The sequence below is a fragment of the Zosterops lateralis genome, assembly GCF_965231275.1.
Source record: "Zosterops lateralis genome assembly, chromosome: 7".
NCBI lineage: Eukaryota > Metazoa > Chordata > Aves > Passeriformes > Zosteropidae > Zosterops > Zosterops lateralis.
In genome coordinates, this window is record NC_139767.1 from 29714147 (window position 1) to 29730480 (window position 16334).

Sequence of the window (16334 nt, forward strand, 5' to 3'; positions counted from 1 at the left end):
CAGGGTGTCAGCAAGCGAGCAAGACATCAAATGGGACTGAGAGCAGAGTGGACAAGATGGACTTGATGTGAGGACATGATTTCACATCCTTGTAACAGCTGAACTTCAGTTTTACATCGTGTTGTACACAACTGCTCTGGCAGATCAACAAGAAAAGCCCACTATATCCTTTCAGCACCTTTGTTCTACATATTTGCTGCTAATGGGGAGAGGAATTGAGGTGGGATTTTGTGGTGGCTCTGCAGGCTCAGCAATGCTGCATCTGCAGCAAAAAGCCCCTTCCAGCCCCATGTACGGCTGTACCATCATGCCAGCTGCAATCCACAAGCAATTAAAACTGCTTAGTAAGGCAGACAAATCACTTATCACATTTTCCACCCTCTCCTTTTCCATTTTTATATCTGTTGAGCAGGCAAACACAGCTTTTGCAGAAGTCCTGAAAGGGAATTTTAAAAGCCATCCTGCCCTCCCATTTGTTTAAATGTGTTTATAGTGAGATTCTGTCAGTGCTGGCAGACTCAGAGGATGAAAATGCTCCAGGGATTTCCCCTAAATGACACTTTCAAAGTCAGATCTGCATATGCACTGCATCAGACACCATTTAGAGAGTATGTGTAAGATCCCAGCTAAAAGAATCACATTTGCTAATATTTTCCCTCAGTTTATTCTGGGTCAGTGTGCATTATAGAAGAGGCAGAGATGGCCGTGTTGCAGAGTTTGATGGGATAATGGCAAAGGGAGAACAGACGAGTTCAGAGAGATGGGAGATGCTGATGCAGTTTTGTAGGACAAGGTAGGATTTGCAGGGCATCATTCAAAATAATTGTGAAAAGTATAACTGAAATGGTGGAAGCAGAACAAATCTGAATGTGCTTTTTATTTTTGTGGCAAAGCACTATTTTCAGCTAACATTGATTTGATTTGAAAGGGAGTTTCAGTGGAGTGAAGAATAAATGAAATATGAACATTGTTTTCAGATTTTTCTGTGATACAGAGTGATGTAGAAATTAACCTTACCCTGTTCTAAGTAATACAGACTGATGTCTAGTTAATATGTCTAAACATGGTAGGATTAAAGTTTTCACTGGATTACAATTTTATTAAACATTAGCTCTTTCAATGGAAGTTTTTCAGCCTATACTTGGTACAAAATTGGTAAATTTATATTTGCTTATATGTATCAATGCAAATTTTCAGCTCAGAGAATATAGTTATTCTTGGGAATAAATTTAGAGAAATGCAGGTGATTAATCCACATTATAGAAGTTTCTATGGATGTTTTGCCTAGAAGAAACTCCATGCTTTGGAGTGGAAGCTCCAAGTTTGACAGCAGGGATGCTCTCCAGGTGGTATCACCCTCATTTACAACCCCAGACTGGGTGAAGTGATAAGCTTGAAAAATCTCAGTCACAAGAACATCACAGAGAGACAGAGGCCCCAGTCCTCCCTTCCCAAGGGCTTCTGCCAGACCCAGTAGAGCCTCTGAGTGCCCCACTCTACAGAGTGATGGGAGAGACCTTTACTGACCAGGCTTTCCCTGTTCCTGCCCATCCCACTGGGGAGTGTGTCCTGGGGCCATTCATGTTCCCAGGGGGAGGGATGGACCTTGCTGGGTTGCTGTTGTAGGGAGCTGTGTGCAGTGCAGTGTTTAAAGTGTTAAATGAGAGATGGAGGTTGGATTTGTTGGTGACAGACCTCAGTGTGAGGCAGAACCACTGACAAAACCTGGGTCCAGGCCTTCTGCAGGGCTGGTTCTCCAGCAGGCTGCATTGCATTTAGCTCATCATCATCCAGAGTGGCAAAATCTGGGCTCTAGAACTCCAATTTCCCCTCTTGCAGTCTGCCCCCATCCTGAACTCTGCATGACCCATGGAACTAGGACAGCTCCTCATCAGGAAGATTTAAAAATCCTTTGCTTTTAAAAATCAGAGGAAAAGACACAGTGCTTCACTTCAAACTCATTTCCAGGGGCAAGGTCTCCAAAGGCCAGAGATTCTCTGCCCGGTGCCATTTGATTTCCTCCTGCATTAGCATTACACACTGGAATTTGGGCTGATGCACAAGTCTGTTTTCCAAGATGCCAGCTTTGGTTGGTGCTCTTTTGCCTGGTTTTGGGATGCAGGCTGGGAAGCCTGGGGCAGTGGGGAGCCAGCCCCAGCTCTTCTCTGCCAGCCATGCAGCAGTGGCTTCAGGGAGAAGTTAAAGCAGATTGAGGTGGTGTTGGAAACCAGCAGAGCAAAGTTTGCTGGAGCTCATTTATTGTCACCTCCAGTTAGTGACCCCAGCTGACCTCAGGGGTGTTTTGAGGTTGCATTCATTAGTGTCTGTAAGAAATTAAGATGCTTCAGTGCTACAGCTGTGGAATAATACAGGATGAAATTTGTGCAGGATTTAGATGCACTGGGTAAGATGTGTAGACTGATGAAAAACAGAATTCTGTTTTCCAGTGGATTTGTGCATTTTTCTCCCTCTATCCACCTCCTCCCTCTGCATTGCAAACACCAGGTGTGACACTCCTGGCAGCTGAAGGTGACCTCCTTGGCTGGCCTGTCCCGCCAGAGATGCTGTAACCCTTGAGGACACTCTGTCTCCTCTCACCAGATTTGTGCCTCTCTGATTTTCGTGACACTTGTAGGAATGTAATATTTTGAAAGGCATTGTCTCAGTTTGGTTGAAGCTGTGAAGTGATATGGGCCTTACCCACTGATGGAGAGACAGTGTGGTTATTCAAGTGTCATCTCTTTTTTAGTAACCTGGATAAATATCCTCCTCACCACCAGGGAGTAAAAACCATCCTTATCCTGGGGGACTCAGGGAGGCCTCAGGGAGCCTTGCACCTTCCTCCTTGCAGGCAGGCAAGGATGGAAGGGTGTTACTTTGATGTATATTTAATGTAACATATACAACAAGGTAAGCAGGAAAATTGCAATTTTTTTAAATGTCCTTAATTACATTTTTAGCTTCACATTCTTTTGCTCATTCTTAGCATCACTTTGGGGTCAACTGACACCATCACAGTGCTGGTGCCCATTCAACAGAGTCATGCAGATGATTTGGGAACGGGCCCAGTGACTTAAAATAATTTTACTCCTGATGTAAACAAGAGCTGTGAAAGTTTATAAATAACAAGAGCTGGGTTTTGACTAAATCTATAATATTTTTTTCTGGCATTCACCTTGCATATATTAAGACATTTCCATAAATAAAAAGAAAACTTAATAAGCCTCAGAAAGGTTAGACTGTTAAAGGTTAGACTGTTTCCACTGGATTTTATGCCTGTTGCATAAATCCTACCCAAGTAATTCCATACTTTGTGTGGACATAATTTTTTACAGTACAAATTCCATTAACACATTCATGCCATATGTGCCATATATTAAAACAAGCAGCCTCCTGCACTCCCAGTAAATCACCAGCATCCATGCCTGCTTCCCAATTCCATCAGCCTGGATCTGCTTGGGCAGTGTGGTGGTGAGAGATCCTGTATGGAGCCTCAGGGCTGCAAAACCAGCCTGTCTGGGCTACATCCCTGGCTGTAGTGAGGCTCTTCCATGATAAAAGAGGATATTCTTCTCTCTTCACTCTTCTCTCTTCTCTTCTCTTCTCTTCTCTTCTCTTCTCTTCTCTTCTCTTCTCTTCTCTTCTCTTCTCTGTTGAAGTTGACAGTAATAACCTGGCATGCGAAGAATTGCTTTAATTTCCAGATGTTCTGAATATCCTGAGAATTTGTAAAAGAAAATTATCCTCTTTATCCTAATCAAAAGTAATTAAAAGTACACTGAAATAGAGCACAGATCTGTGCTTAATTCCAAATGTTTTGCACGTATAAACACCAGGAGTTGTTACTAACCCTTCAGCTCCAGGAGCAACAGCAGAGCCCACATTTTGCTGTCACAGGTGCTTTGCAAACACACAGTCACAGACTTTCTGGCTGGAATACTTTACCTTGGTAATGCCTGTGCAGATCAAAACTCCATAAAATAAAATGAAGTTTCATTCCTTGCCACAACCAGTGCCATGATTTAGCACTTCTAAAAATCGGTTTACTCTGCACGACAGGAGGGGTGCAAAATGCCACATTCTCAGTTACTTTGCCTTGCAGCCTTGGCGCTGATGCATTTTATTTATTCATTTCACATAACCATATCCTTGCCATTTTTCCTTCCTTTGGACAGAGCTCTTGGCTTTCAGACAGTTCCTGCAGACCCTGCAGCAGTTGTGTCACCATAAGAAGTGTCACTTAGACTGGGAGCAGTCAGGTCTGAAAACCAAGAGCTGCCTGACTCGCATCCGAGGTGGAGCAGGCAGTGAGTGAGCAGACAGCAAGAGGGATGCAGACAGACAAAGTCTTTTAGACTTGAGCAAGGCTTAATGCAGTTAAAACCAAGCCTTACATGTGGCTCTTGATAATGCTGGTAATAACTACATTTTTGGGACTTCTAGAAAGAAGTGGTCATCTAGTTTTGATAAATCAGGTGTGCAGAATGAATGGTCTCATTTTCCCAGATGCAAAGCATGATAAGGAAGGACTTGGCATATCCTTTTGGGGTAGAAAAAACAAAAAACAAACAACAAAAAACAAACAAAAAAATTTAGATTGTTAATTTCTTGGGACAGGATCCATCTTTCATTTCTGATTTTGCCTAGCACTCAGCACAAAAGGGTGCCAATGCGTAACAAGCTTCCTGGCAGCTACCAAACCAAGCAACACTCATGTGATATAGGGATAAGTGACAGCCAGCACATGCATCTGGCTCTGGTACTACTTAGATCACTAGTAAAGGCACTGATGATGGGATAGGGAACACTTATTAAACTCACAAGCACATGGTGGCAGGCTGAAGGAGAGGCTGAAAAGTCCAAATAACAGTGGCAAATCATGAATTGCATGAGTAGACCAGAATGTCATTCAGATCAGAAAAGTTGTGAACCATCAGAGAAAGTCCAGGGGGAGCAGTGGGAATGAACAGAACTCTAGGGGAAAAAAAAGTGATGAAGAAATGTCGAATAGACTGAGCATCTGAAGTGTGGACTGACCAGGGAAGAAAAGTGGCAACTGTGTCAATTGTGTGAAAGGCTGTCACAGGAAGAGAGGGAATCATCTGCTTTCTCGGTCCATGGTGGATAAGACAAGGAATTGGAGGCTTAAACTGCAGCAGAGAAATTACGGTCAGATCCTATGAAAATTTTTTTGTGTATGGTAGAGATTATGAAGCCTTGCAACAGATTTCTTGAGGAGGTTAAGATGTTTCTATCCCTGGGGAGATTTCCATGTGTTAAACCTTGATCATACCCAAAGGCAGAGAAAGTGGTGGAGTACCCACCTTCTGGAGATGCCACTGACCTTCTGCTACTGGGAATTACAAGAAGCCGACCTTGCAACCAAGGCAGTGTAAAAAAAAAAAAAAAAATTAAAAAAATCAGGTTTAGATCTCAGGTGTGGCAGATTTCTTTTGTGAACCTACCCAGAGAGACATTAATGTCTCAGAAGCCACCTGAACCTAAGAATCTGCTTTCAAGGTGGCTTGTTTCTGTATTCTAGGAATTCTTGGATTTTCAGAGAAATTAGTGTCTGTTGTCACTGTTTGAGGTCACCATTGAGGACTCATTCTCAAAACAGTATTTTGGGCGTCATGTGGAATCAGATCCATAATAGTAAACTTTGTATGGATGGTGATATGTGGCCACACATCTGTGATATTACCTTTTCTGTCTAGCAGGAAGTAAAACAGATTGATTTAATATTTACTCCATCTACAGCTTTGTTTTACAGAACACAGTTACAAGAGTCAGTGGGCCTCAGAGTTACCACATGGGGTGGACACTTCTGGCTTGCAGAAGGCCATTAACTCACAACAGGCTTTTATTCCACATCACATGAGATGTAGAGAAGGGCTTGCAACCCTGCTGCCCTTGGAGGTGGGTGACCAGCCGTTCCTTCTGTCATTGCCTCTCCTTCTCCTGTGTCCCTGTGGCCTGCAATTGGCCCTGCTTGCTCAGGAAGAGATGGCTGGAGGTGAGCACTTCGGGAGGGCTCTCCTCCTCCTTCCACCTGTTTTTCATTCCTTGACTCACTGGCTTTAAGCCGTAAGCAGTGACGTGACAGCTGAGTCACGGACACACCACCTGGATGCTGTCAGCATCAATCTCTCTTATAAGGATCATAGAAGAACAAACAGAGAAGACTCTTAGGGCTTCTCATTCGTCTTCCTGCCAGCAGGGCACCGAGCCCTGCAGTGCAGTCCCTGGCTTTGGCCAACCTTGCTTTCAGAATCCCAAGCAATGGGATTCCACTGCCCTGCCCCAGGAGCTGCTCTGCGGTTCAATAAACATCATTACCAAGGAGAGCGCTGCTTTTCCCTGATTATTATTTACCCTAAGTACTCCCAATGTGAGCAAACAGCTTCTTACTGATATCCACACCAGAGGTTTTTTTGTTTTCTTGTGAAGAAATTCAGTGAAGTTGCAAGAGCGGAGATGAAATGTTGTATTTGTGTTCTGTTTAACAGTTTTAAGACTGTCTCTGCTGCATGCATTGTTGTACACAGTGGATGAGAAAACCCAGGGATGCAGCCCTATGCCCTGAAGAGCTTACACTTTTCATTTAAGCAACATACAGTGACTGAGAATGACAAGTAACGAGAAGGCAGGACAAGAGTCATACGAGAAAGGTCAGGATGTTTCTAAATAAAACCTATTGTCATGCTTTTAATTTGGGTTTATATTGAAGACATCACATTTGGCTACATATTTTTGAGACAATTTCACCATGTTTTATTCAAACAGTTATAATCTTACAAAGTCATCTTGCCTGCTTTGGTTTTGGTGCTTATTTAAAGCTTCATTTTTATAGAAATTTATGTTTTTCTCTCACAGTTACTCTTTCAGCTTGGCGGGGCTTTTGCAAAAGCAGTTGTCAGAGTTAGTCTGGCTATTAATTCCCTGGGTGTCTCAGAGGTACAGGAGGTTTTCTGGCTGATCCATGCCATTGGACTGCTTCTCCTTGACCTTCGTCTCCAGCTCTCTGTCTTCTCTCTGCAACGCCCCAAATTGCCCTTACTCCAGAAGTGGCATCAAACCTCTTCATCTGTTTGCCTGAGAGTAACAAAGCCCCTTCTCTGTGCACAGACCTTACAGCTGCCTCAGAGCAGCAGTGACTCCTCTCCTGGGCACCAATAAACCAGAGCAGAGCATCACGGTGCCAAACCTTCTGCCCCACCTCTTCCATATGCCCTCTCCAGCTTTCACACCCCACTCACTGTGAAGAGGTGCAAAGCCAATTCCTGCCATCCTTAGCTTTGGGTTTCCAATCCACACATCTTTCTCTTCATGCTACTTGATCAGCAGAGGAGCACATTTAATTTTTGGGGGATACAGGATAAAAGTCTATCATGGTAACTCAATGTTATTCCAACAGATGTCCATTCAATGCCATCTGTCCCACCTGTGGCTTTGGCTATTATTTCTTACTAATTTTAATCTTGTCTTCGCCTTAAGGGGACAAATTCTTTCTGGTACCTGACTGCAGGTTTAGCAAACTCCCTGAGGGAAGCCCAAATGCATTTCAAAAGCATTTTTAATGTGTGTCTTTCATCCTGGTGAAACCAGCTGTCCATGCACATCAATTGCCTGCAGCAATTTTTCCTTTCATGGAATAGAAATATTCAGCCTCCTGGTTGGGTATGGAAATTTTGCTGAATTGAGACAAGTGGTCTGCATAAACGGACTGAATTTAGTACTCTGACTTTCCAGCCTCTCTTAACTCTTCTGAAGGAAGTCATGAAGGCTTGAGAGCTGAGTCCTGCTGGGAATTTCAGAGGGCTTGGAACAGAGGTGGCTGATTTTCAGCTGGAGAACCTGCCAGGGGTTTGGTTTTATGCACACACACTTTGCTGAGCAGCTTGGCCAAGTGCACACCTTGTACTCAGAAGGCAAGGGGTGGATCTCTTTCTTCTACTAGACCTCCCAATTCATGTTAAAAAATATGTTTAACTATTACTTAATTATTTGTATTTTGTGTGGAAAACCCTAGCTCAATTAAAAAAGCAGAGGCTTATTTGTATAGATAGTGCAGTTATTGCAGCAGTCATACTGGAACAGCATTAGTTATCTAAAGAGACAAATTGAACAAGACAAATCTAGGGCCAACCTGTTTCTCCTCAAGCAGTTTGTAAACACGTACTGAGAAGCAGAGAATTTGGAAAGAGTTGAACTTGCTGTTGCTGTGACCCAAATTCAGCTGGTTAAAGGCAAGCTTCATTTTAATTTACTGTTTCTGAGCAAGACATCATTCAAAGCTGATGTTTGACAGGTGGTGATGCTCATATCTTGCCTTTTCTTCAGGACAGTTTTGTTTCTCTCTAAACCTACTCTACATCTGACTGGAGACCTGCTTTGGGAGCAGGGAGTTCCCAAACTGCTTGAAGCTCCTTTGATGTTTCCTCCACCACCTCGGCTGCTGGGGCCAGCTATCAGCTGCTGCTCCCAGTACAGTTCCTAACAGTTTCCCGGGCACAGGAGCAGCCACATATGCTGGGACCAGATATCTTCAGCACCAGCTTTAGTCACTGTCTGAGGTTGCTCTGTTCTCACAGAATTTATCTAATCTTTGATGCATTAACTTCAGGGTGTGACCCTGCTGTGAGAGAAGGCAAGGGCAAAAGTCCCAGTGGGGCACAAGTGGGAAGCAAGGTTCAGTTGCTCTGATTGATTTTTTTTTCCAGAAAACACAGGCTGATTTCGTCTGAGTTTGGTGAACAGTAGCTATTTTTGGAATATGAAGGTATTTGTCTCTCACTGATCCTCTCCACACCTTTTGGTATTTCTCCAAGCAGTGCCCTGAAGGCAGCTCTGAGGTTTGTAAGCTGCTCTCTTGTAAACACTCAAAGGTGTTTGTCCAACAGAGGGAGAGCCAGCTTCCCTGTAGAGCAAGTGGACGTGGCAAAATGCAAATAGCAGCAGTTCACAGGGATCGATACATCCAACAAAGCCCATGCAGCTGCAGTGTCTGTTTGGATGGTGTGCAAGCTTCTCCTTGTGCAGGAGCTCTAATGGACACTGTGCTGGTACAGGGGATGGATCTGGCTATATGGACAGAAATTTAGGCATTGCTGCAGCAGCTCAGGTGCCTGTGGGCTATTGCAGCTCTGCCTTACAGACAGATAAGAGCCAGCTCTCCTCCTTGTTCTATGTAATAAAATGCTTTTGCTGCTGTGCAGGACCTCATGTACCCATGGGGTCCATCAAGGGGGAGTAAACTGAGCTTTGTGCTCTTAAGACAAGTCCTGTTGGAAACCCTGGCATAGGTCATAAAGAAGTGCACAATATTTGTGGGGAATGATGGCTGCTAATACAATAAACCTAACCATTTCTAAACTTTTCTCTCCATTAAGCAAAAATAATCAGTGTCATTACATTTTATATTTTGTGAATGAAAATAATATTATATGCATTCTGAACATTAACAGATTTGAATTTGCTTTTAGCAAGAAATGTGAAAATTTTAATGTAAGGACTATATGTATTATGTTTTACTGGCTGTTGAATACACAAGTTCCAGATAGTTAATTCTGGCAATGAGAATTATCTTGTGGTGTGATAAAGGCAGTGAATGAAGCACTTCAGAGGATCAGAGTGTAATATTATCCATAACTTCCATCAATTATGACAAAAGACAGCAAAACCAAGCTACACACTGGGATGGATGAGGGTACTGATCTAAGGGTACTGTGTCTTTACTCAAAGTAATCTTGATTTCAGCTTATTAAAAGAATTTTGCTATGGCTCAGGAAGTCCTTAAGCCATGGATTGATGTAGATTGGGAGAAAATACAAGGGTACTATAAGCATAGACTTACTTTGATCTTGACATTTTTGCTAAACAGGGTATCTGAGCTGGTATGGCTCTTACATTTTCAAGTTAATGGACAAATCCAAAGAGTTGCTAAAAGAAGGAATTAAAGCAGAATATAAAGATCTAAATCCAGCACTGAAATAAAAAGGATCTCTCAGCTGCAGTCCAATCCTAGAAGCACCTAAGTCAGGAGGTACCTACCTTCAGTCTCCAAGAACTTCAAATGTACAACAGTCACCTTGCACCTGTGACTGGAACTTCCACCTCCTCAGTGGGTCTGAATCCTGCTGTATCCTGCCAGGGTTACAGATGGTTCAGCTCCTGTTGGATTTGGAACAAACCACATGCTCGAGTTCATGAGCTCAGTTTGTGCTAAGGATGTACAGCTGAGAAGGTTAAAAAAAAAGAGTAAACCTTCTGAGAGAAAAAGAAAGCAAGTACAGAAGAGTCTTTAATTCAGCAGTTGGGATTGGTCTTTCAGGAACAGCAATTGTGTCCTCCTGGCTGGAATTCACAAACAGCTTCTTCAGGAAGACTGAAACTCCAGATCAGGTAGGTGCTTTTACCACTAAACTAAAAATTATACTAACCCCTGATCTTCCTCTTATAGCTCAATGAATCTTTAATTCTTTTTATGCAAAGAAGAACAGGTTCAGCACAAGGGCATACAGTGCTCTCCTCTGCTCTTCCCACCTTCCCTGGCTATCTTGCACTCTGGATGATTATCGTAGCTCCCCAGGGAACACAGGCTGGTATTTCTCAGGCAGCAGATCAAGCTGAACCCAGATCTCCTCCTTGTCACCCTGCTGACAACCTCCCAGAGAAATACAGAGGCTGCAGCCTGCAGGAGTGTCCTGTGTTTGTCTCTGGATGGACAGACTGCCCATATCCTGAAAGGTGGCTCAGCCTCAGTGACAGGCATGGTTTGAAACCTCAACCCTGAGCTCCTTCAGTCATCAGATTGTTTTCTTTCTGTCTCTTGGGGAGGGCATTTTATAGAATAGATCCTAGAGAACAAGCTGAAGAAAATCCAACTCACAACACTCAACATCTGGAAGTGTGAGACTACTCTCCTGGAAGACTGGAAAGAGTTTTAAAAACTCTTTGTTTTTAAGGTTCCAGACCTGGTAAATGGTGAAACACTGGAGGAAACATCCAACCTCCCAGGCTGGTGTCCTCACCACTGCCTTGTATGCATGTAAGTGTAGGCAATAGTTGTGAGAGGCCCAATCCAGCAGACACTCTGGAATGACTGTGGGAAGTGGATCTGATGGAGCACAATATCTCTTGAAGGTTACAAGCAACCTGAGGTGGGTGTGTGACTGTCCTTTGAAGCAGAAATTAAGGAATGGAAATTCTTGTGCCCCTGGAATTTTGAAGCTTCAATGCAAAGTGTCTGGGTTCTTTGCCTGTCCAAATTTGGGAACTGTGTCTGAACTGTCAAGTGCTTCCCTGATCAGTCAGGCTCCCATATCCTTACACCACATCTGAAAAAGAAGTTTCAGGTTAGATCCTAGAAGCTTTTAGGTGCTTAACATTGCTTTGGCCAACATCACCAAAGCTCCTGCTTTGGTGTCTAATGCCCAGGTCCAGACAGCCTTTGTGTTTCACCAGGGATGTCCTGTGGGTGCCTTATCCCTCTTTGGGCACACCCAGAGGCACCAGAGCCTTGCCAGCCCTCAGCAGGAGCAATGGAGCACCAGCCTGACTCCCTTTTGAAAAGATGTGAAGTGCTTGGCTCTAACAGGGGCTTTGGTACTTGTCACCCCGATTGAAGAAAGGTGCCTCCCTGCAGGGCTGGCAGTACCTCAGACACTGCCTCATTAGCTGATTTGCTAATTCCCTGCTCCTTGCACTGCCGTGGTGAGTCGCATTGCATATGGAAAGCAGGCTCCCAGCAGCGCAGCAGCAGCCTGTGTCAAAATTGTAACCTAAGTGTTGCCATGTACCTTTTTGTGATTATATTCCAAATTACTGCTGTAGGTTCAGTAAATGGTACCAGCTGCCTCGAGGATCACAGGTGCTACTTCTTGGGGCACAAGATGCATTGCATCAGTCAGGCAATAATTCCAGGTCTCCAGGAATATAGATCCTACTGGAATTAGACATTAAAGTCACATTGTGTTTACCTTAAAGCAATCTGACAAAGGATTAACTAGGTGATCAGTCCATCTCACCACATCACAGAGGAGTAATTAAATTATTCCCAAACAAAATTGCTAGAATTTGACATCTAATCTAACTGCTGATATCTCTGTAATCTTTTCTTCCTACTCGTTCAAATGCTCAACCCTCCTTATTAGGAATAGTGCCGATTTTGTCCTGCAGAAAGTTAGAATATATTTCTTCTTCATCATCATCTGTCCTTGTTGATCTATGGGAATAACAGACCCGGTCACATAAAATTATGCTGGCTTTGCAGAAGGGGCTGGTGAGCCTCTATTTGGAATATAGTTCCCACTACTGGTTACCTCATTAGACAAGTGAGTTGCTGCAAATTGGGACGTTGCAACAGAGTCCAAATGATGCAAGAACTTAATTATTTCGAAAAGGTTTAGAAAAGCTACGGTGTGGTTGCTGTCTTTGGAAAACAGGAGATTAAAAAGCCACTTTAGGGGGGGTTGCAGAGCTCTGGGGGAATAGCAAGGATTCACATACACGGGAAGAACAGAGCGAGTGACAAATGCCAGAACAAAAGGGAAATTAACAGGAGCTTAAGTAGGGATGAGCAGCAAAGCAGTGTAATTTATTTGTGAATTTATTTGTATTTAGCGCAGTTAATATATGGAAAATTATACTAAAGCTGGAACAGAAACAACTATTAGAAATCATTTTACAAGGCTTTAGACACGTGTGGGGGCTTAAAATAACTCTGTGGGATGCAACTCATAATTCAGAGGAGAGGAAAAGGACTTGTGTCTTCCTCACAATCTCCCCTCTTAAAGCATTTAGCTCAATTGTGCTAAGAAATAGACATAGTTACTTTAATGTGACTATCCATACGATTCTCGGGGAAATGTTTTCATTTACAAAATTAATTTCCCTTACACCTTCAAGTGTACAGACGTGGGGGAAAATAATCAGAGACACTCGAAAGGACAGGGCTGAACTCTGATCTCAGCAACAGGAGAGCAAAGCCCGAATAACCCCAAGAAAAATTCTGGATGCAAACAGGATTGTAACTGAGATGAGATCTGGTCCTGAAGTGCTGCACTCCGGACAGAAAAACCTTGATGTCCCCTCTTTAAATTTCAAGAAAAACTGTCAAAAGAGTCCCACGTCCTTTGAGGGCATTTCCACAGTTCTTGGAAGACGCCTGTGTGTCCCTATTTGCATAAGATGCCTGCAGGCCATCGGCTTCAGCAGGCGTTGGATCAGACCGGGCTCCTCGCTCCTTCGACCCGCAGCTCTGCCGGCTTTAAGAGCAAACAGGCTGCCTTCAGCCCCGGCGAGCCCGCCGGGAATTCACCCTTCTAACGCACCCAGGGAGCGTGGGACACGGGAATGTTGCCCTGAGGCAATCCGTGTAATCCCTGCATCTCTCTTTTCTTCCCTTGCAGGACGGGGCTCAGCCCGCCGCCGGGAGACACGTGGTGAGATCCCAGGTCTCCCTCCAGGGGGGATCTCCGCAGGCACTTTACCATGCCGGAGCTCCCGCTGTGCTGCCGCCGTTTACTCGGAAAATCACAGGCAATTGATCACAGTTTTCTCGGGGGAAAACCCACTTGATTTGGACCCGCCGTTACACAGGGGAACTACAGAACAGCGCGCTGAAATCTAACTTGAACTCTGCCAAAGGCGTTTTTTCCTTTCACTTGGCAAGCCCTGCCCGCCTCTGGAAACCCGGGACGGGTGTGAGGGACTGTGGTTCCACCTGGATGTGCTGAGGAGCGAGATGCACCCGCGATGTTGCCCCGCTCGTCTTTGGGCCGCCGAGGCAGGACGCGGGGAGCCTGAGGACGCCCCGGGGAACGCTCTGAGGTGACCAGTGCCCTGCCGGGGCTTTCCCCGGCCCCTCCCGCAGGAAGCGGGGCTGTGGGCGGCAGGGAGCTCACCCCGGCGGGCCCGGCCCCCCGGGCATCCCGCCGCGGGCAGAGGGATGGAGGGACGAAGGGATGGAGAGATGCGGGGAGGAAGCGGTTCAGGCGGCAGGTGAACGGGACAACGCCACGCGTCCCCGCCCGTCCCGGGTTCAGCGGGGCGCAGTTTGGGCGGCGCCCGCAGTGACTCGGCGGGGCGGGCGCGGACCCCCCCGCAGCCGGAGTGCCCGGGGACGTGCGGGACGGCCCCGCCGCCTCTCCCCTCCCCTCCCCTCCGCCCGCCCCGCCCGGGGGGCCGCGCAGCCACCGGCGCTGGGCGCGGCGAGCGGTGGCAGACGGGCGCCCCGCGGACCGCAACGACGGCGGCGCCCCGGAGCCCCCCAGGCGGCTCCGCCCCGGCCCCCCGCAGGTGGGTCCGCCCTGCCCGCGCCCCCCACGTCGGGGCGGCGACGGGGGCGGGCGAGCCCGTCCCCCCGACGCGGGACCGAGGGGTAGAGCCGGGCGCCCGCTCGCAGAGGCGACGCCCCCCGCGCCCGCCCAGCCCCGCCGGGCGGACGGGGCGCCGCGTCCCCTCGGAGCGGAGCGGAGCGGAGCGGAGCGGGGCGGCTCTCGGCGGCTCTCGGCATGGCGGGGCTCCCGGCCGGCCGGCGGGCGGGCTGAGGCGGGGGCCGGGCGGGGAGGCGCCGGCGGCGGGGTCTCACCGCCTCTTCTTGCCGTCCCCCGCAGGGAGCGGCCGGCCCCCCGCGCCACCATTGCCTCGCACGGCAAGGAGGACCTGCTCGCCGCCGCCGCCCGGCTCTGGCAGCGGAGGAGGCGGCTGCTGGCCGCCGCCGGGCTCGCCCTGGCCATGGCCGTCGCGCTGCTGGTCGCCGTGCCCCTGCTGCTGCTGCAAGCGCCCGCCGACACCGGCGCCCACTACGAGATGATGGGCACCTGCCGCATGATCTGCGACCCGTACAGCGGCGGGAGGCCGCCCGGGCCCGGCAGCACCGCCGCCGTGGAGGCCCTGCAGGACCTGGGCGCCAACCCCCCGCCGCCCTTCGTGCAGGGACCCAAGGGGGAGCCGGGCCGGCCGGGCAAGCCGGGCCCCCGCGGGCCGCCCGGAGAGCCGGGGCCGCCCGGTCCGCGGGGCCCGCCGGGGGAGCGGGGGGACGCGGGGAAGCCGGGGCTGCCCGGGCTGGCGCTGGCGGGCGCGGGCGGCGGCGGGAGCGGCGGCGGGGCGGCGGCGGGCGGCGAGGCGGCGGGCGGGCTGAGCGCCGCCTTCAGCGGGCCGCGCATCGCCTTCTACGTGGGGCTCAAGAGCCCCCACGAGGGCTATGAGGTCCTCAAGTTCGACGACGTGGTGACCAACCTGGGCAACCACTACGACCCGACCAGCGGCAAGTTCACCTGCCAGGTGCGCGGCATCTACTTCTTCACCTACCACATCCTCATGCGCGGCGGCGACGGCACCAGCATGTGGGCCGACCTCTGCAAGAACGGCCAGGTGGGTTCCGCCGCTCCCCCCGCGCATCCTCCCCGCCCGGGATCCCCCGATTGTCCCCGTCCCACCGTCCCCGTCCCGCCGCCGCCGCTCCCGGGAAAAGAGCCGGCGGGAGCATCCTTCCGCCGTCGGGGCGGGGGTGCGCCTCTAGAGCCGCGACAGATTCCCGACTTGCGAACTTTCCTGCCGCACTGGGGAGAAGGAGAAGCGAGGAAAGGGACGGGAGGGAGGACACGGAGTAGTGGAGGGGTTGGGAAAGAGGGACTCGGGGCATTGATGGAGGGGCTGGGGAGAACTGATGGAGGGGCTGGAAAAGGGGTACGTGGAGGGATGGAGTGATGCAGAAGAGTGACTCGGGGGGCTAACAGAGATGCTGGGCGGAGGGGCAGGGGCTGATGTGCCCAGTGCTGTGTGGCAGGTGCGGGCCAGTGCCATCGCCCAGGACGCAGACCAGAACTACGACTACGCCAGCAACAGCGTGGTGCTGCACCTGGACTCCGGAGACGAAGTGTACGTCAAGCTGGACGGAGGCAAAGCACACGGAGGCAACAACAATAAGTACAGCACTTTCTCTGGCTTTCTTTTATACCCTGATTAACACACAAGTGACACGACACACCTGGCCCCGCCACTGATGCACGTGGGGCTGTTTGGCAGTTCCATACCCCATCGTACTGCTGTTCCTGCTGGTGTCCACTGTCTCAGCGGGTCACTTTAGCCTCATTATCAGTTTGTATGTTTTTATTTTCACCCTTGTGGAAACGAAATAGAAATGAAACAAAGTGAACTCCCTTCCTTACTCTCTCCCGTTTCTTCTGACCCCCACTCTCCCTTTGTCTGCCTGAATGTTTCGTGTGTCACATGAGGAACTTGGCAGCTTGGAATTCTCAAGTGGTTCCAGGAGGGTTTAAAAGAGCCCAGAGTTTGGACTGTGTCACACACGGAATTTGAACAGGTCA

General features: G+C 48.4%; 1 protein-coding gene across 1 annotated transcript; it reads left to right on the forward strand.

Moving 5' to 3' along the window:
• Nucleotides 1-14625: 14625 nt before the first annotated feature.
• C1QL2 (complement C1q like 2) lies at nt 14626-15973 on the forward strand (the record flags this gene model as incomplete). The annotated part of the gene is made up of 2 exons (XM_083865837.1): nt 14626-15378; nt 15794-15973. Exons 1-2 carry the CDS (start codon nt 14740-14742, stop codon nt 15971-15973), a joined length of 819 nt encoding a protein of 272 aa, XP_083721963.1. The 5' UTR covers nt 14626-14739.
• Between the last annotated feature and the right edge of the window lie 361 nt (nt 15974-16334).